Here is a 20,791-nt window from a genome sequence, read left to right as displayed (position 1 = left end):
CCCTCACACACACACACACTCACACACACTCACACGCAAACACCCACAGACAAACACTCACACACACACACACACACACACTCTCACACGCACACACATGCACACACACTCTCACATGCACACACATGCACACACACACGCGCGCGCACACACACACACACACTCACACGCAAACACCCACAGACACACACTCACACACACACGCACACACACACTCTCACACGCACACACATGCACACACACTCTCACACCTACACACATGCACACACACACTCTCACACGCACACTCACACACACCCTCACTCACACGCACACACATGCACACACACTCTCACACCTACACACATGCACACACACTCTCACACGCACACACATGCACACACACGCGCGCGCACACACACACACCCTCACACACACTCACATTCACACACAAACACTCACACGCAAACACCCACAGACAAACACTCACACACACACGCACACACTCTCACACGCACACACATACACACACACTCTCACACCTACACACATGCACACACACACTCTCACACGCACACACACACACACCCTCACACACACAAACACCCACAGACAAACACTCACACACACCCACACACATACTTACATTCTGTCAGCGGTGAGGTAACTGGCTTCCTCACCCCCCCCCCACCAACCCTTACTGTGAGAGTCTGAGGAAGGGAGAGTGGGCTGGATGGGACTGTAGTGGCACCGTGAGGGGGGTGGGGTGGGGTGGGGTGGGGGTTTGCCGTGGTGTTTGGACACCCCACCTTCCGCTCCCACTGGTGCTCCAAGGTGTACTCTGTCAGGGACAGCGAGCGGCTCCCCCCCACCCCACCCCCCCCTCCCCCCCCCTCCCCGTCTCTCCCCTCCCCCCCCCCACATTAAGAACCCTTCCCCTCCTCTCCTGAAAAACATAAACAGACTGTCCGGCCAGGATCTGGCTGGCAGCTTCATACAGCTGGGCACTGCTCACGGTCAGAGCAGCAACATTCCCAAACTACGGCTCTCACTCTCTCCCCCCACCCCCCACCTCCCTCCTTTCTCTCTCCCACATACCCCCCCTCCCTCCGCGCTCTCCCCCAACCCCCCTCTCTCTCTAACTCTCTCCCCCAACCCCCCCCTCTCCCTCCTCTCTCTCTCCCACATATCCCCCTCCCTCTGCGCTCTCCCCCACACACCCCTCTCCGTCCTCTCTCTCCCCCCACCCCCCCTCTCCCTCCTCTCTCTCTTCCCCACACACCCCTCTCCGTCCTCTCTCTCCCCCCACCCCCCCTCTCCCTCCTCTCTCTCTCCCCACACACCCCTCTCCCTCCTCTCTCTCTCCCCACACGCCCCTCTCCGTCCTCTCTCTCCCCCCCACCCCCCCTCTCCCTCCTCTCTCTCTCTCCCACACACCCCTCTCTCCCTCCTCTCTCTCTCCACATACCCCTCTCTCCCTCCTCTCTCTCTCCCACATACCCCTCTCTCCCACCTCTCTCTCTCTCACCCATACCCCCCTCCCTCCGCGCTCTCCCCCACACCCCCCTCTCCCTCCTCTCTCTCTCCCCCAACCCCCCCTCTCTCTCTCTCTCACTCTCTCCCCCCACCCACCCCTCTCTCTCCCCAACCCCTCTCTCCCTCCCACACACCCCTCTCTCCCTCCTCTCTCTCTCCCACATACCCCTCTCTCCCACCTCTCTCTCTCTCCCCCAACCCCCCCCTCTCTCTCTCTCTCACACTCTCCCCCCACCCACCCCTCTCTCTCCCCAACCCCTCTCTCCCTCCCACACACCCCTCTCTCCCTCCTCTCTCTCTCCCACCCACCCCTCTCTCCCTCCTCTCTCTCTCCCACATACCCCTCTCTCCCTCCTCTCTCTCTCCCACATACCCCTCTCTCCCACCTCTCTCTCTCTCACCCATACCCCCCTCCCTCCGCGCACTCCCCCACACCCCCCTCTCCCTCCTCTCACTCTCCCACACCCCCCTCTCTCTAACTCTCTCCCCCCACCCACCCCTCTCTCTCCCCCAACCTCCCCTCTCTCTCTAACTCTCTCCCCCAACCACCCCCCTCTCTCTAACTCTCTCACCCAACCCCCCCTCTCTCTCACTCTCTCCCCCCACCCACCCCTCTCTCTCCCTCAACCCCTCTCTCCCTCCTCTCTCTCTCCCACCCACCCCTCTCTCCCTCCTCTCTCTCTCCCTCAACCCCTCTCTCCCTCCTCTCTCTCTCCCACCCACCCCTCTCTCCCTCCTCTCTCTCTCCCACATACCCCTCTCTCCCTCCTCTCTCTCTCCCACATACCCCTCTCTCCCACCTCTCTCTCTCTCACCCATACCCCCCTCCCTCCGCGCACTCCCCCACACCCCCCTCTCCCTCCTCTCTCTCTCCCACACCCCCCTCTCTCTAACTCTCTCCCCCCACCCACCCCTCTCTCTCCCCCAACCTCCCCTCTCTCTCTAACTCTCTCCCCCAACCACCCCCCCTCTCTCTAACTCTCTCACCCAACCCCCCCTCTCTCTCTCACTCTCTCCCCCCACCCACCCCTCTCTCTCCCTCAACCCCTCTCTCCCTCCTCTCTCTCTCCCACCCACCCCTCTCTCCCTCCTCTCTCTCTCCCTCAACCCCTCTCTCCCTCCTCTCTCTCTCCCACCCACCCCTCTCTCCCTCCTCTCTCTCTCCCACATACCCCTCTCTCCCTCCTCTCTCTCTCCCACATACCCCTCTCTCCCACCTCTCTCTCTCTCACCCATACCCCCCTCCCTCCGCGCACTCCCCCACACCCCCCTCTCCCTCCTCTCTCTCTCCCACACCCCCCTCTCTCTAACTCTCTCCCCCCACCCACCCCTCTCTCTCCCCCAACCTCCCCTCTCTCTCTAACTCTCTCCCCCAACCACCCCCCCTCTCTCTAACTCTCTCACCCCAACCCCCCCTCTCTCTCTCACTCTCTCCCCCCACCCACCCCTCTCTCTCCCTCAACCCCTCTCTCCCTCCTCTCTCTCTCCCACCCACCCCTCTCTCCCTCCTCTCTCTCTCCCACATACCCCTCTCTCCCTCCTCTCTCTCTCACACACACCCCTCTCTCCCTCTCCGACATACACCTCTCTCCCTCACCCATATCCCCCTCCCTCTGCGCTCTCCCCCACACCCCCCTCTCCCTCCTCTCTCTCTCCCCCACCCCCCCTCTCTCCCCCCACCCACCACTCTCTCTCCCCCCAACCCCTCTCTCCCACACACCCCTCTCTCCCTCCTCTCTCTCCCACATACCCCTCTCTCCCTCCTCTCTCTATCACCCATACCCCCCCTCCCTCCACACTCTCCCACACACCCCTCTCTCCCTTCTCTCTCTCTCCCCCACACACCCCTCTCCCTCCTCTCTCTCCCCCACACCCCCCCCTCCCTCCGCGCTCTCCCCCACACCCCCCTCTCCCTCCTCTCTCTCTCCCCCACACCCCCCTCTCTCCCTCCTCTCTCTCCCCCACACCCCCTCTCTCCCTCCTCTCTCTCCCCCACACCCCCCTCTCACTCCGCGCTCTCCCCCCACACCCCTCTCTCCGTCCTCTCTCTCTCTCTCTCTCTCCCCCACCCACCTCCCTCCTCTCTCTCTCTAACTCTATCCCCCAACCCCCCCCTCTCTCTCACTCTCTCCCCCCACCAACCCCCCTCTCTCCCACACACCCCTCTCCCTCCTCTCTCTCTCCCACACACCCCTCTCTCCTTCCTCTCTCTCTCCCCACACCCACCTCCCTCCTCTCTCCCCCCACCCCCCCTCCACCCCCCCCCTCCCCCATACCTCTCTCTCCCTCCTCTCTCTCTCCCCCACAACCCTCTCCCTCCTCTCTCTCCCCCACATCCCCTCTCCCTCCTCTCTCCCCCCTCTCCCTCCCTTCTCCTCCCTCCACACTCTCCCCCCACCCCCCCTCTCTCCCACCCATCTCTCTCCCACTCTCTCCCCCTACCCACCTCTCTCCCTCCTCTCTCTCCCTCCCCTCTCTCCCTCCCCTTTTCTCTCCCCACCCCCTCTCTCTTCTCTCTCCCTCCCCCTCTCCCTCCCCTCTCTCCCCCCTTCTCTCCCTCCTCTCTCTCCCTCACACTCTCCCCCCCACTCTCTCTGTCCCCCTACTCTCTCCCCCCTCTATCCCCCTTTCTCTCTGTCCCCCTACTCTCTCCCCTCCTCCCCCCTCTCTCTACACCACTCTTTCTCTTCCCCCTCTCTCTCCCCTCCACACTTTCTCTCCCCCCTCCTCCCTCCCCCACATTCTCTCTCCCCCTACTCTCTCCCCACTCTCCCGCCCACTCTCACTCCCTCACAATCTCTCTCCCCTCCCCCTCTCTCTCTCTCTCTCTCCCTCTCTCTTCCCCCTCTCTCTCCCCTTCCGCTCTCTCTCCCCCCCACACTTTCTCTCCCCCCTCTCTATCTCCCCCCTCCCCCCTCCCACCTCTCTCCCCCGCACACCCACTATCTCTCCCTCCTCTCTCTCCCCCCCCACACTCCCTCCTTCCTCTCTTTCTCTCCCCCACCCTCCCCTCCATCCTCTTTCTCTCGCACACCACCCTCTCCCTCCTCTCTCTCCCGCCACTCCCTCCCTCCCCCTCTCTCCCCCCACCACCCTCTCCCTCCGCTCTCTCTCCCCCCCACCCCGCTCCCTCCCCTCTCTCTCCCCCCCACTCCCTCCCTCCCCCTCTCTCCCCCCACCACCCTCTCCCTCCGCTCTCTCCCCCCCACCCCGCTCCCTCCCCTCTCTCTCCCCCCCACACCCTCCCTCCCCCTCTCTCCCCCTCACCCCCCCTCTCTCCCCCTCACCCCACTCTCTCCCCTCTCTCCCCCCCCACCTCCCTCCCTCCCCCTCTCTCACCCCCACCCCCCTCCCTCCCCTCTCTCTCCCCCATCCTCCTCCCTCCTCTCTCTCTCCCCCCACCCTCCTCTCCCTCCTCTCTCTCCCCCCACCCTCCTCTCCCTCCTCTCTCTCTCCCCCCACCCCCTCCCTCCCCTCTCTCTTCCCCAACCCCCTCCCTCCCCTCTCTCTTCCCCAACCCCCTCCCTCCCCTCTCTCTCCCCATCCCCTCCCTCCTCTTTCTCTCCCCCACACCACCCTCTCCCTCCTCTCTCTCTACCACTGTCTCCCCCCCAACACCCCACACACCCACCCCCCTCTCTCTCTCCCCCACCCTCCTCTCCCTCCCCTCTCTCTCCCCCACCCCCTCCCCTCCTCTCTCCCCAACCCCCTCGCCTCCTCTCTCTCTCTTCCCCCTCCACCACCTCTTTCCTCTCTCGCCCCCACCCCCTCCCTCCTCTCTCTCTCCCCCCACCCTCCTCTCCCTCCTCTCTCTCCCCCACCCCCTCCCCTCATCTCTCTCCCCCACCCACTCCCCTCCTCTCTCTCCCCCACCCACCCCCCTCTCTCTCTCCCCCCCACCCCCTCTCCACCCTCTCTCTCTCCCCCACCCACTCCCCTCCTCTCTCTCCCCCACCCACTCCCCTCCTCTCTCTCCCCCACCCACTCCCCTCCTCTCTCTCCCCCACCCCCTCCCCTCCTCTCTCTCTCTTCCCCGTCCACCACCTCTTTCCTCTCTCCCCCCCACCCCCTACTTCCTCTCTCCCCCCCACCCCTTCCTTCCTCTCTCCCCCCATCCCTCCTTCCTCTCTCCCCCCCGTCCCCTCCTTCCTCTCTCCCCCCCACCCCCTCCCTCCTCCCTTTCTCTCCCCCCCACTCCCTCCCTACTCTCTCTCTCACCTCCACTACCCTCTCCCTCCTCTCTCTCCCCCCACCCCACTCCCTCCCCATCTCTCCCCCTCCCTCCCCTGCCCTCCCCTCTCTCTCCCCCCAAATCCCTCCCTCCTCTCTCTCCCCCACCCCCCTCCCACCTTCCTCTCACTCCCCCCACCCCCTCCCTCCTTCCTCTCACTCCCCCCACCCCCTCCCTCCTTTCTCTATTTCTCCCCCCCACCCCTTCCCTCATTCCTCTCTCTCTCTCCCCTCACCCCCTCCTTCCTCTCTCTCTCTCTCCCCCCCACCCCTTCCCTCATTCCTCTCTCTCTCTCCCCTCACCCCCTCCTTCCTCTCTCTCTCTCTCCCCCCCACCCCCTCCTTCCTCTCTCTCTCTCCCCTCACCCCCTCCTTCCTCTCTCTCTCTCTCTCCCCCACCCCCTCCTTCCTCTCTCTCTCCCCCACCCCCTCCTTCCTCTCTCTCTCTCTCCCCCACCCCCTCCTTCCTCTCTCTCTCCCCCACCCCCTCCTTCCTGTCTCCTCCCCACCCCCTCCCTCCCTTCCCTCTCTCTCCCACCCTCTCCCCCACACATTCTCTCCCTCACACTGTCTACCTCCCATTCTGTCTCCCCCCCACTCACTCTTCCCCCCCTTCCCCACCACAATCTCTCTCCCCCCACTCTCTCTCTCCCTCACACTGTCTTCCCCCATCCCCACTCTCTCCCTCTCTCCCCCCCCCACTCTCTCTCCTCCCCTTTCTATCTTCCCCCTCTCTTTCCCCCCACACTCACTCTCTCCCACACTGTCTCTCCCTCCCCTCTCTCTGTCCCCCCTTACCCCCCTTCACTGTCTCTCTCTCCTCCCTGTCTCCCCCCCACTCTCACTCCCTCACACTCTCTCTCCCTCTCTCTCTATACCCCCTTCCCCCCTTCCCCCCTCCCCACTCTGTCTCTCTCTTCCCCCCCCCCCCCTCTCGCTGTCTCCCCTGCTTTCTCTCTCTGTTTCTCCCCCCTGTTCCTTCCTCTCTCTCTTTCCCTTTCTCTCTGTGTTTCTCCCCACAGGTTCCACACAATGTGTCGTCCCCACTGCCTGGGTCATTCTGAACCAGAAAGCAGCCACTGATAACTGGGATTCATGCTCTGAAGTTCGACACACCCACTTACACACCCCCACACACACACCCACTTACACACCCCCACACACACACCCACTTACACACCCCCACACACACACCCCCACAGACAGACACTCGCACAGAGACAGATAAAGCCACACACACACACACTCACTCACTCACAGAGACATGGAGACACAGACACACCCCCACAGACACACCCCCATAGACACACCCCCACAGACACACCCCCACAGACACACCCCCACACACCCACACACACAGAGCAACAGTGTACATCAACTTGGAAGTGCCCCCCTCTCTGTTGAAGGTGAGAATCTTTTCCCATTCTCTCTCTGCTCGCGGGATCCTGTTTAGTTGAAGAATATGTCGTTGTCTCTCTCCCTCCCCCCCCGCCCCCAGCTGCAGCCTCCTGTTTCTCCCCCCAAGCCCACCTTGTAGCCCCCTCGGCTGAATCAAACCACAACTCCCCCCCCGACTCACTGGCCACATGATGAGGCGGGGAGAGCGCTCAGTGACTCTGACACCCCCCTCTTCCTTCCCCACCCAAAGGATCTGGGTTCCCTGAACCCTGTGTCACTCTGGCTGTGAAAGGACAAGGGTGTGTGCGATGCCTTCCACAGTTGATGAGCTGGCTGAGTCAGAGGGGAAGGGCTCGGTGTGGGTGGTCAATCTCACTGGGCAGGGGGCGGGTCGGGGGGCAGGGAAGGCAGAAGCTCACTGTGTAAACTCATAAAGTCAAAAGAATAGAAATAGGCCCTTCAGCCCAATACATCTCTGCTACCCCCGAAACGACACTAATCCCATTACTGCCTATCTGACAATGCCCCAGCTCTGGAAGTATTTGTGACAGCATCTGTCTCTCCCACATTCCCTCTTCAAACGGAAAAGCTGCTCAGAATGATTCAGCAACTTCGATGAGCCAATACTGCTCACGGGTTGGTGAATGGTGAGAGTTGCAGTGATAGCAGCCCCACTGGCTATTCCTGGCTTCCTGACGGACTCCCACAGCATCCATCCAGGCACGAACGCTGAAAGGGAGACATTGCTGATTCTTTTTAACCTGCGCACATGCCTCTGCACTGACTCCCGGTGAGGAACAGCAGACCGAGCACAAATCCCACCGTGAGGCATCAACCCAGCATCACAGGGTCAGTACTGAGGGAGTACCACACTGTCAGAGGGTCGGTATTGAGGGAGTACTACACTGTCACAGGGTCAGTGCTGAGGGAGTACTGCACTGTCACAGGGTCAGTACTGACGGAGTACCACACTGTCAGAGGGTCGGTATTGAGGGAGTACTACACTGTCACAGGGTCAGTGCTGAGGGAGTACCACACTGTCAGAGGGTCGGTATTGAGGGAGTACCGCACTGTCACAGGGTCAGTACTGAGGGAGTACCGCACTGTCACAGGGTCAGTACTGAGGGGTTACCGCACTGTCACAGGGTCAGTGCTGTGGGAGTGCCGCACTGTCAGAGGATCAGCACTGAGGGAGTACCACACTGTCACAGGGTCAGCACTGAGGGAGTACCGCACTGTCACAGGGTCAGTACTGAGGGTATACCGCACTGTCACAGGGTCAGTACTGCGGGCGTGCCGCACTATCACAGGGACAGCACTGAGGGAGTACCGCACTGTCACAGGGTCAGCACTGAGGGAGTACCGCACTGTCACAGGGTCAGCACTGAGGGAGTGCCACACTGTCACAGGGTCAGTGCTAAGGGAGTAATGCACAGTCACAGGGTCAGTGCTGAGGGAGTAACGCACTGTCACATGGTCAGTACTGAGGGAGTACCGCACTGTCACATGGTCAGTACTGAGGGAGTACCGCACTGTCACAGGGTCAGTGCTGAGGGACGACTGCACTGTCACAGGGTCAGTACTGAGGGAGTACCGCACTGTCACAGGGTCAGCACTGAGGGAGTGCTGCACTGTCACAGGGTCAGCACTGAGGGAGTGTTGCACTGTCACAGGGTCAGTACTGAGGGAGTACCGCACTGTCACAGGGTCAGCACTGAGGGAGTGCTGCACTGTCACAGGGTCAGCACTGAGGGAGGACCGCACTGTCACAGGGTCAGTACTGAGGGAGTGCCGCACTGTCACATGGTCAGTACTGAGGGAGTACGGCACTGTCACAGGGTCAGTACTGAGGGTATACCGCACTGTCACAGGGTCAGTGCTGAGGGAGTACCACACTGTCACAGGGTCAGTACTGAGGGTATACCGCACTGTCACAGGGTCAGTGCTGAGGGACGACTGCACTGTCACAGGGTCAGTACTGAGGGAGTACCGCACTGTCACAGGGTCAGCACTGAGGGAGTGCTGCACTGTCACAGGGTCAGCACTGAGGGAGTGCTGCACTGTCACAGGGTCAGTACTGAGGGAGTACCGCACTGTCACAGGGTCAGCACTGAGGGAGTGCTGCACTGTCACAGGGTCAGCACTGAGGGAGGACCGCACTGTCACAGGGTCAGTACTGAGGGAGTGCCGCACTGTCACATGGTCAGTACTGAGGGAGTACGGCACTGTCACAGGGTCAGTACTGAGGGTATACCGCACTGTCACAGGGTCAGTGCTGAGGGAGTACCACACTGTCACAGGGTCAGTACTGAGGGTATACCGCACTGTCACAGGGTCAGTGCTAAGGGAGTAATGCACAGTCACAGGGTCAGTGCTGAGGGAGTAACGCACTGTCACATGGTCAGTACTGAGGGAGTACCGCACTGTCACAGGGTCAGTGCTGAGGGACGACTGCACTGTCACAGGGTCAGTGCTGAGGGACGACTGCACTGTCACAGGGTCATTGCTGAGGGAGTACCGCACTGTCAGAGGGTCAGTATTGAGGGAGTAACGCACTGTCACAGGGTCAGCACTGAGGGAGTGCCGCACTGTCACAGGGTCAGTACTGAGGGAGTACCGCACTGTCACAGGGTCAGTACTGAGGGAGTGCCGCACTGTCACTGAGTCAGCACTGAGGGAGTGCCACACTATCACAGGGTCAGTACTGAGGGAGTACAGCACTGTCACAGGGTCAGTGCTGAGAGAATGCCGCACTGTCACAGGGTCAGCACTGAGGGAGTGCCGCACTGTCACAGGGTCAGTACTGAGGGAGTACCGCACTGTCACAGGGTCAGTGCTAAGGGAGTAATGCACAGTCACAGGGACAGTACTGAGGGAGTACCGCACTGTCACATGGTCAGTACTGAGGGAGTACCGCACTGTCACAGGGTCAGTGCTGAGGGACGACTGCACTGTCACAGGGTCATTGCTGAGGGAGTACCGCACTGTCAGAGGGTCAGTATTGAGGGAGTAACGCACTGTCACAGGGTCAGCACTGAGGGAGTGCCGCACTGTCACAGGGTCAGTACTGAGGGAGTACCGCACTGTCACAGGGTCAGTACTGAGGGAGTAACGCACTGTCACAGGGTCAGTACTGAGGGAGTGCCGCACTGTCACTGAGTCAGCACTGAGGGAGTGCCACACTGTCACAGGGTCAGTACTGAGGGAGTACAGCACTGTCACAGGGTCAGTGCTGAGAGAATGCCGCACTGTCACAGGGTCAGCACTGAGGGAGTGCCACACTGTCACAGGGTCAGTACTGAGGGAGTACCGCACTGTCACAGGGTCAGCACTGAGGGAGTACCGCACTGTCACAGGGTCAGTACTGAGGGAGTACCGCACTGTCACAGGGTCAGTGCTGAGAGAATGCCGCACTGTCACAGGGTCAGCACTGAGGGAGTGCCACACTGTCACAGGGTCAGTACTGAGGGAGTACAGCACTGTCACAGGGTCAGTGCTGAGAGAATGCCGCACTGTCAGAGGGTCAGTGCTGAGAGAATGCCGCACTGTCACAGGGTCAGTACTGAGGAAGTGCTGCACTGTCCCAGGGTCAGCACTGAGGGGGTGCCACACTGTCACAGGGTCAGTACTGAGGGAGTACCACACTGTCACTGAGTCTGCACTGAGGGAGTGCCGCACTGTCACAGGGTCAGTACTGAGGGAGTACCGCACTGTTACAGGGTCAGTACTGATGGGAGTGCCGCACTGTCAGAGGGTCAGTACTGAGGGAGTACCGCACTGTTACAGGGTCAGTACTGATGGGAGTGCCGCACTGTCAGAGGGTCAGTACTGAGGGAGTACCGCACTGTTACAGGGTCAGTACTGATGGGAGTGCCGCACTGTCAGAGGGTCAGTACTGAGGGAGTACCGCACTGTCACAGGGTCAGTACTGAGGGAGTGCCGCACTGTCACTGAGTCAGCACTGAGGGAGTGCCGCACTGGCACAGGGTCAGCACTGAGGGAGTGCCGCACTGTCACAGGGTCAGTGCTTAAGGAGTACCGCACTGTCACAGGGTCAGTGCTGAGGGAGTACCGCACTGTCACAGGGTCAGCACTGAGGGAGTACCGCACTGTCAGAGGGTCAGTGCTGAGGGAGTACCGCACTGTCACAGGGTCAGTACTGAGGGAGTACCGCACTGTCACAGGGTCAGCACTGAGGGAGTACCGCACTGTAACAGGGTCAGTGCTGAGGGAGTGCTGCACTGTCACAGGGTCAATACTGAGGGAGTACCACATTGTCACAGGGTCAGTACTGAGAGAGTGTTGCACTGTCACAGGGTCAGTGCTGAGGGAGTGCCGCACTGTCACAGGGTCAGTGCTTAAGGAGTACCGCACTGTCACAGGGTCAGTGCTGAGGGAATACCACATTGTCACAGGGTCAGTACTGAGAGAGTGCTGCACTGTCACAGGGTCAGCACTGAGGGAGTACCGCACTGTCACAGGGTCAGTACTGAGGGAGTACCACACTGTCACAGGGTCATTACTGAGGGAGTGCCGCACTGTCACTGAGTCAGTACTGAGGGAGTGCCACACTGTCACAGGGTCAGCACTGAGGGAGTGCAGCACTGTCAGAAGGTCATTATTGAGGGAGTACCGCACTGTCATAGGGTCAGCACTGAGGGAGTACCACACTGTCACAGGGTCAGTGCTGAGGGAGTACCGCACTGTCAGAGGGTCAGTGCTGAGGGAGTACCTAACGCACTGTCACAGGGTCAGCACTGAGGGAGTACCACACTGTCACAGGGTCAGTGCTGAGGGAGTACCGCACTGTCACAGGGTCAGTACTGAGGGAGTGCTGCACTGTCACAGGGTCAGTGCTGAGGGAGTACCACACTGTCACAGGGTCAATGCTGAGGGAGTACCGCACTGTCACAGGGTCAGTACTGAGGGAGTACCGCACTGTCACAGGGTCAGCACTGAGGGAGTACCGCACTGTCACAGGGTCAGCACTGAGGGAGTGCCGCACTGTCACAGGGTCAGTACTGAGAGAGTGCCGCACTGTCACAGGGTCAGCACTGAGGGAGTGCCGCACTGTCACAGGGTCAGTGCTTAAGGAGTACCGCACTGTCACAGGGTCAGTGCTGAGGGAGTACCGCACTGTCACAGGGTCAGCACTGAGGGAGTACCGCACTGTCAGAGGGTCAGTGCTGAGGGAGTACCGCACTGTCACAGGGTCAGTACTGAGGGAGTACCGCACTGTCACAGGGTCAGTACTGAGGGAGTACCGCACTGTCACAGGGTCAGTACTGAGGGAGTACCGCACTGTCACAGGGTCAGCACTGAGGGAGTACCGCACTGTAACAGGGTCAGTGCTGAGGGAGTGCTGCACTGTCACAGGGTCAGTACTGAGGGAGTACCACATTGTCACAGGGTCAGTGCTTAAGGAGTACCGCACTTTCACAGGGTCAGTGCTGAGGGAATACCACATTGTCACAGGGTCAGTACTGAGAGAGTGCTGCACTGTCACAGGGTCAGCACTGAGGGAGTACCGCACTGTCACAGGGTCAGTACTGAGGGAGTACCACACGGTCACAGGGTCATTACTGAGGGAGTGCCGCACTGTCACTGAGTCAGTACTGAGGGAGTGCCACACTGTCACAGGGTCAGCACTGAGGGAGTGCAGCACTGTCAGAAGGTCAGTATTGAGGGAGTACCGCACTGTCATAGAGTCAGCACTGAGGGAGTACCACACTGTCACAGGGTCAGTGCTGAGGGAGTACCACACTGTCACAGGGTCAGTGCTGAGGGAGTACCGCACTGTCACAGGGTCAGTACTGAGGGAGTACCGCACTGTCACAGGGTCAGTACTGAGGGAGTACCCCACTGTCAGAGGGTCAGCACTGAGGGAGTGCCGGACTGTCACAGGGTCAGTGCTGAGGGAGTACCCCACAGTCACAGGGTCAGTACTGAGGGAGTGCTGCACTGTCACAGGGTCAGCACTGAGGGAATGCCGCACTGTCACAGGGTCAGTGCTCAGGGAGTACCTAACGCACTGTCACAGGGTCAGTGCTTAAGGAGTACCGCACTGTCACAGGGTCAGTGCTGAGGGAGTACCGCACTGTCACAGGGTCAGCACTGAGGGAGTACCGCACTGTCAGAGGGTCAGTGCAGAGGGAGTGCCACACTGTCACAGGGTCAGTGCTAAGGGAGTAATGCACAGTCACAGGGTCAGTGCTAAGGGAGTAACCAACTTTCACAGGGTCAGCACAGAGGGAGTACCGCACTGTAACAGGGTCAGTGCTGAGAGAGTGCCGCACTGTCACAGGGTCAGTGCTGAGGGAATACCACATTGTCACAGGGTCAGTACTGAGGGAGTGCTGCACTGTCACAGGGTCAGTACTAAGGGAGTACCGCACTGTCACAGGGTCAGTACTGAGGGAGTAACGCACTGTCACAGGGTCAGTACTGAGGGAGTACCGCACTGTCACAGGGTCAGTACTGAGGGAGTAACGCACTGTCACAGGGTCAGTACTGAGGGAGTGCCACACTGTCACAGGGTCAGCACTGAGGGAGTGCAGCACTGTCAGAAGGTCAGTATTGAGGGAGTACCGCACTGTCAGAGGGTCAGCACTGAGGGAGTAACGCACTGTCACAGGGTCAGTGCTGAGGGGGTGCCGCACTGTCAGAGGGTCAGTATTGAGGGAGTAACGCACTGTCAGAGGGTCAGTACTGAGGGAGGACCGCACTGTCACAGGGTCAGTACTGAGGGAGTGCCGGACTGTCACAGGGTCAGTGCTGAGGGAGTACCCCACAGTCACAGGGTCAGTACTGAGGGAGGACCGCTCTGTCACAGGGTCAGTACTGAGGGAGTGCCGCACTGTCACTGAGTCAGCACTGAGGGAGTGCCACACTGTCACAGGGTCAGCACTGAGGGAGTGCAGCACTGTCAGAAGGTCAGTATTGAGGGAGTACCGCACTGTCACAGGGTCAGCACTGAGGGAGTAACGCACTGTCACAGGGTCATTGCTGAGGGATTACCGCACTGTCACAGGGTCAGCACTGAAGGAGTGCAGCACTGTCAGAAGGTCAGTATTGAGGGAGTACCGCACTGTCATAGGGTCAGCACTGAGGGAGTGCCGGATTTCAGAGGGTCAGCACTGAGAGAGTACCGCACTGTCACAGGGTCAGTACTGAGGGAGTGCCGCATTGTCCCAGGGTCAGCACTGAGGGGGTGCCATACTGTCAGAGGATCAGCACTGAGGGAGTGCCGCACTGTCCCAAGGTCAGCACTGAGGGGGGCCTCATTGTCACAGGGTCAGCACTGAGGGAGTACCGTACAGTCACAGGGTCAGTGCTGATAGAGTGCCGCACTGTCAGAGGGTCAGTACTGAGGGAGTCCCACACTGTCACATGGTCAGCACTGAGGGAGTACCGTACTGTCACAGGGTCAGTACTGAGGGAGTACCACACTGTCACAGGGTCAGTGCTGAGGGAGTACCGCACTGTCACAGGGTCAGTGCTGAGGGAGTGCCACACTGTCACAGGGTCAGCACTGAGGGAGTACCCCACTGTCGGAGGGTCAGTGCTGAGGGAGTGCCGCACTGTCAGAGGGTCAGTGCTGAGGGAGTACCGCACTGTCACAGGGTCAGCACTGAGGGAGTGCCACACTGTCACAGGGTCAGTACTGAGGGAGTACCGCACTGTCACAGGGTCAGCACTGAGGGAGTACCACACTGTCAGAGGGTCAGTGCTGAGGGAGTACCGCACTGTCACAGGGTCAGCACTGAGGGAGTACCCCACTGTCACAGGGTCAGCACTGAGGGAGTGCAGCACTGTCAGAAGGTCAGTATTGAGGGAGTACCGCACTGTCATAGAGTCAGCACTGAGGGAGTACCACACTGTCACAGGATCAGTGCTGAGGGAGTACCACACTGTCACAGGGTCAGTGCTGAGGGAGTACCGCACTGTCACAGGGTCAGTACTGAGGGAGTACCACACTGTCACAGGGTCAGTACTGAGGGAGTACCCCACTGTCAAAGGGTCAGCACTGAGGGAGTGCCGGACTGTCACAGGGTCAGTGCTGAGGGAGTACCCCACAGTCACAGGGTCAGTACTGAGGGAGTACCGCACTGTCACAGGGTCAGTACTGAGGGAGTACCGCACTGTCACAGGGTCAGTACTGAGGGAGTACCCCACTGTCAAAGGGTCAGCACTGAGGGAGTGCCGGACTGTCACAGGGTCAGTGCTGAGGGAGTACCCCACAGTCACAGGGTCAGTACTGATGGAGTGCTGCACTGTCACAGGGTCAGCACTGAGGGAATGCCGCACTGTCACAGGGTCAGTGCTCAGGGAGTACCTAACGCACTGTCACAGGGTCAGTGCTTAAGGAGTACCGCACTGTCACAGGGTCAGTGCTGAGGGAGTACCGCACTGTCACAGGGTCAGCACTGAGGGAGTACCGCACTGTCAGAGGGTCAGTGCTGAGGGAGTGCCACACTGTCACAGGGTCAGTGCTAAGGGAGTAACCAACTTTCACAGGGTCAGCACAGAGGGAGTACCGCACTGTAACAGGGTCAGTGCTGAGGGACTACTGCACTGTCACAGGGTCAGTACTGAGGGAGTGCCGCACTGTCACAGGGTCAGTGCTGAGGGAATACCACATTGTCACAGGGTCAGTACTGAGGGAGTGCTGCACTGTCACAGGGTCAGTACTAAGGGAGTACCGCACTGTCACAGGGTCAGTACTGAGGGAGTAACGCACTGTCACAGGGTCAGTACTGAGGGAGTACCGCACTGTCACAGGGTCAGTACTGAGAGAGTAACGCACTGTCACAGGGTCAGTACTGAGGGAGTGCCACACTGTCACAGGGTCAGCACCGAGGGAGTGCAGCACTGTCAGAAGGTCAGTATTGAGGGAGTCCCACACTGTCACATGGTCAGCACTGAGGGAGTACCGCACTGTCACAGGGTCAGTACTGAGGGAGTACCACACTGTCACAGGGTCAGTGCTGAGGGAGTACCGCACTGTCACAGGGTCAGTGCTGAGGGAGTGCCACACTGTCACAGGGTCACTACTGAGGGAGTACCCCACTGTCGGAGGGTCAGTGCTGAGGGAGTACCGCACTGTCACAGGGTCAGTACTGAGGGAGTACCCCACTGTCACAGGGTCAGTACTGAGGGAGTACCGCACTGTCACAGGGTCAGCACTGAGGGTGTGCCGCACTGTCACAGGGTCAGCACTGAGGGAGTACCGCACTGTCACAGGGTCAGTGCTGAGGGAGTACCGCACTGTCACAGGGTCAGTGCTGAGGGAGTACCGCACTGTCACAGGGTCAGTACTGAGGGAGTACCCCACTGTCACAGGGTCAGTACTGAGGGAGTGCTGCACTGTCACAGGGTCAGTGCTGAGGGAGTGCTGCACTGTCACAGGGTCAGTACTGAGGGAGTACCGCACTATCACAGGGTCTGTGCTGAGGGAGTACCGCACTTCACAGGGTCAGTGCTGAGGGAGTACCGCACTGTCACAGGGTCAGTACTGAGGGAGTGCTGCACTGTCACAGGGTCAGCACTGAGGGAGTGCCGCACTGTCACAGGGTCAGTGCTGAGGGAGTAACACACTGTCACAGGGTCAGTGCTGAGGGAGTACCACACTGTCACAGGGTCAGTACTGAGGGAGTACCGCACTGTCACAGGGTCAGTACTGAGGGAGTACCGCACTGTCACAGGGTCAGTGCTGAGGGAGTGCTGCACTGTCACAGGGTCAGTACTGAGGGAGTACCGCACTGTCACAGGGTCATTACTGAGGGAGTACCACACTGTCACAGGGTCAGTGCTGAGGGAGTACCGCACTGTCACAGGGTCAGTGCTGAGGAAGTGCTGCACTGTCACAGGGTCAGCACTGAGGGAGTACCGCACTGTCACAGGGTCAGCACTGAGGGAGTACTACACTGTCACAGGGTCCGCGTTGAGGGAGTACCGCACTCTCACAGGGTCAGTGCTGAGGAACTACTGCACTGTTACAGGGTCAGTGCTGAGGGAGCACCGCACTGTCACATGGTCAGCACTGAGGGAGTACCACACTGTCACAGGGTCAGTGCTGAGGGAGCACCGCACTGTCTCATGGTCAGCAATGAGGGAGTAACCCACTGTCACAGGGTCAGTACTGAGGGAGTACCGCACTGTCACAGGGTCAGCACTGAGGGAGTACCGCACTGTCACAGGGTCAGTACTGAGGGAGTGCCTCACTGTCACAGGGTCAGTGCTAAGGGAGTAATGCACAGTCACAGGGTCAGTGCTGAGGGAGTACCACACTGTCACAGGGTCAGTACTGAGGGAGTACCGCACTGTCACAGGGTCAGCACTGAGGGAGCACCGCACTGTCACAGGGTCAGTACTGAGGGAGTACCGCACTGTCACAGGGTCAGTGCTGAGGGATTAACGCACTGTCACAGGGTCAGTACTGAGGGAGTACCGCACTGTCACAGGGTCAGTACTGAGGGGGTGCCGCACTGTCACAGGGTCAGTACTGAGGGGGTGCTGCACTGTCACAGGGTCAGCACTGAGGGAGTAACACACTGTCACAGGGTCAGTGCTGCGGGAGTACCACACTGTCACAGGGTCAGTACTGAGGGAGTACCGCACTGTCACAGGGTCAGTACTGAGGGAGTACCCCACTGTCAAAGGGTCAGCACTGAGGGAGTGCCGGACTGTCACAGGGTCAGTGCTGAGGGAGTACCCCACAGTCACAGGGTCAGTACTGAGGGAGTACCGCACTGTCACAGGGTCAGTACTGAGGGAGTACCGCACTGTCACAGGGTCAGTACTGAGGGAGTACCCCACTGTCAAAGGGTCAGCACTGAGGGAGTGCCGGACTGTCACAGGGTCAGTGCTGAGGGAGTACCCCACAGTCACAGGGTCAGTACTGAGGGAGTGCTGCACTGTCACAGGGTCAGCACTGAGGGAATGCCGCACTGTCACAGGGTCAGTGCTCAGGGAGTACCTAACGCACTGTCACAGGGTCAGTGCTTAAGGAGTACCGCACTGTCACAGGGTCAGTGCTGAGGGAGTACCGCACTGTCACAGGGTCAGCACTGAGGGAGTACCGCACTGTCAGAGGGTCAGTGCTGAGGGAGTGCCACACTGTCACAGGGTCAGTGCTAAGGGAGTAACCAACTTTCACAGGGTCAGCACAGAGGGAGTACCGCACTGTAACAGGGTCAGTGCTGAGGGACTACTGCACTGTCACAGGGTCAGTACTGAGGGAGTGCCGCACTGTCACAGGGTCAGTGCTGAGGGAATACCACATTGTCACAGGGTCAGTACTGAGGGAGTGCTGCACTGTCACAGGGTCAGTACTAAGGGAGTACAGCACTGTCACAGGGTCAGTACTGAGGGAGTAACGCACTGTCACAGGGTCAGTACTGAGGGAGTACCGCACTGTCACAGGGTCAGTACTGAGGGAGTAACGCACTGTCACAGGGTCAGTACTGAGGGAGTGCCACACTGTCACAGGGTCAGCACCGAGGGAGTGCAGCACTGTCAGAAGGTCAGTATTGAGGGAGTACCGCACTGTCAGAGGGTCAGCACTGAGGGAGTAACGCACTGTCACAGGGTCAGTGCTGAGGGGGTGCCGCACTGTCAGAGGGTCAGTATTGAGGGAGTAACGCACTGTCAGAGGGTCAGTACTGAGGGAGGACCGCACTGTCACAGGGTCAGTACTGAGGGAGTGCCGCACTGTCACTGAGTCAGCACTGAGGGAGTGCCACACTGTCACAGGGTCAGCACTGAGGGAGTGCAGCACTGTCAGAAGGTCAGTATTGAGGGAGTACCGCACTGTCACAGGGTCAGCACTGAGGGAGTAACGCACTGTCACAGGGTCATTGCTGAGGGATTACCGCACTGTCACAGGGTCAGCACTGAAGGAGTGCAGCACTGTCAGAAGGTCAGTATTGAGGGAGTACCGCACTGTCATAGGGTCAGCACTGAGGGAGTGCCGGATTTTAGAGGGTCAGCACTGAGAGAGTACGGCACTGTCACAGGGTCAGTACTGAGGGAGTGCCGCATTGTCCCAGGGTCAGCACTGAGGGGGTGCCATACTGTCAGAGGATCAGCACTGTGGGAGTGCCGCACTGTCCCAAGGTCAGCACTGAGGGGGGCCTCACTGTCACAGGGTCAGCACTGAGGGAGTACTGTACTGTCACAGGGTCAGTGCTGAGAGAGTGCCGCACTGTCAGAGGGTCAGTACTGAGGGAGTCCCACACTGTCACATGGTCAGCACTGAGGGAGTACCGCACTGTCACAGGGTCAGTACTGAGGGAGTACCACACTGTCACAGGGTCAGTGCTGAGGGAGTACCGCACTGTCACAGGGTCAGTGCTGAGGGAGTGCCACACTGTCACAGGGTCACTACTGAGGGAGTACCCCACTGTCACAGGGTCAGTACTGAGGGAGTGCTGCACTGTCACAGGGTCAGTGCTGAGGGAGTGCTGCACTGTCACAGGGTCAGTACTGAGGGAGTACCGCACTATCACAGGGTCTGTGCTGAGGGAGTACCGCACTTCACAGGGTCAGTGCTGAGGGAGTACCGCACTGTCACAGGGTCAGTACTGAGGGAGTGCTGCACTGTCACAGGGTCATCACTGAGGGAGTGCCGCACTGTCACAGGGTCAGTGCTGAGGGAGTAACACACTGTCACAGGGTCAGTGCTGAGGGAGTACCACACTGTCACAGGGTCAGTACTGAGGGAGTACCGCACTGTCACAGGGTCAGTACTGAGGGAGTACCACACTGTCACAGGGTCAGTACTGAGGGAGTACCGCACTGTCACAGGGTAAGTGCTGAGGGAGTGCTGCACTGTCACAGGGTCAGTACTGAGGGAGTACCGCACTGTCACAGGGTCATTACTGAGGGAGTACCACACTGTCACAGGGTCAGTGCTGAGGGAGTACCGCACTGTCACAGGGTCAGTGCTGAGGAAGTGCTGCACTGTCACAGGGTCAGCACTGAGGGAGTACCGCACTGTCACAGGGTCAGCACTGAGGGAGTACTACACTGTCACAGGGTCCGCGTTGAGGGAGTACCGCACTCTCACAGGGTCAGTGCTGAGGAACTACTGCACTGTTACAGGGTCAGTGCTGAGGGAGCACCGCACTGTCACATGGTCAGCACTGAGGGAGTACCACACTGTCACAGGGTCAGTGCTGAGGGAGCACCGCACTGTCTCATGGTCAGCAATGAGGGAGTAACCCACTGTCACAGGGTCAGTACTGAGGGAGTACCGCACTGTCACAGGGTCAGCACTGAGGGAGTACCGCACTGTCACAGGGTCAGCACTGAGGGAGTACCGCACTGTCACAGGGTCAGTACTGAGGGAGTGCCTCACTGTCACAGGGTCAGTGCTAAGGGAGTAATGCACAGTCACAGGGTCAGTGCTGAGGGAGTACCACACTGTCACAGGGTCAGTACTGAGGGAGTACCGCACTGTCACAGGGTCAGCACTGAGGGAGCACCGCACTGTCACAGGGTCAGTACTGAGGGAGTACCGCACTGTCACAGGGTCAGTGCTGAGGGATTAACGCACTGTCACAGGGACAGTACTGAGTGAGTACCGCACTGTCACAGGGTCAGTACTGAGGGGGTGCCGCACTGTCACAGGGTCAGTACTGAGGGG

The 20,791-nt window shown here is 59.7% G+C and overlaps 1 protein-coding gene across 1 annotated transcript in view; it reads left to right on the top strand.

Moving 5' to 3' along the window:
- The first annotated feature begins 6,770 nt into the window (after nucleotides 1-6,770).
- LOC140492640 (uncharacterized) overlaps nucleotides 6,771-20,791 on the top strand; it is a 66,136-nt gene continuing 52,115 nt past the window's right edge. Inside the window, exon 1 of the mRNA XM_072591668.1 lies at nucleotides 6,771-7,151. Coding sequence (XP_072447769.1) covers nucleotides 7,010-7,151 — 142 coding nt within the window. The 5' untranslated portion in view covers nucleotides 6,771-7,009. The remainder of the gene's footprint in view (nucleotides 7,152-20,791) is intronic.

This window comes from Chiloscyllium punctatum, chromosome 21 (assembly GCF_047496795.1).
Source record: "Chiloscyllium punctatum isolate Juve2018m chromosome 21, sChiPun1.3, whole genome shotgun sequence".
NCBI lineage: Eukaryota > Metazoa > Chordata > Chondrichthyes > Orectolobiformes > Hemiscylliidae > Chiloscyllium > Chiloscyllium punctatum.
Note: the sequence above shows the minus strand (reverse complement) of the source record. Positions and strands in the feature narration are given on the sequence as shown.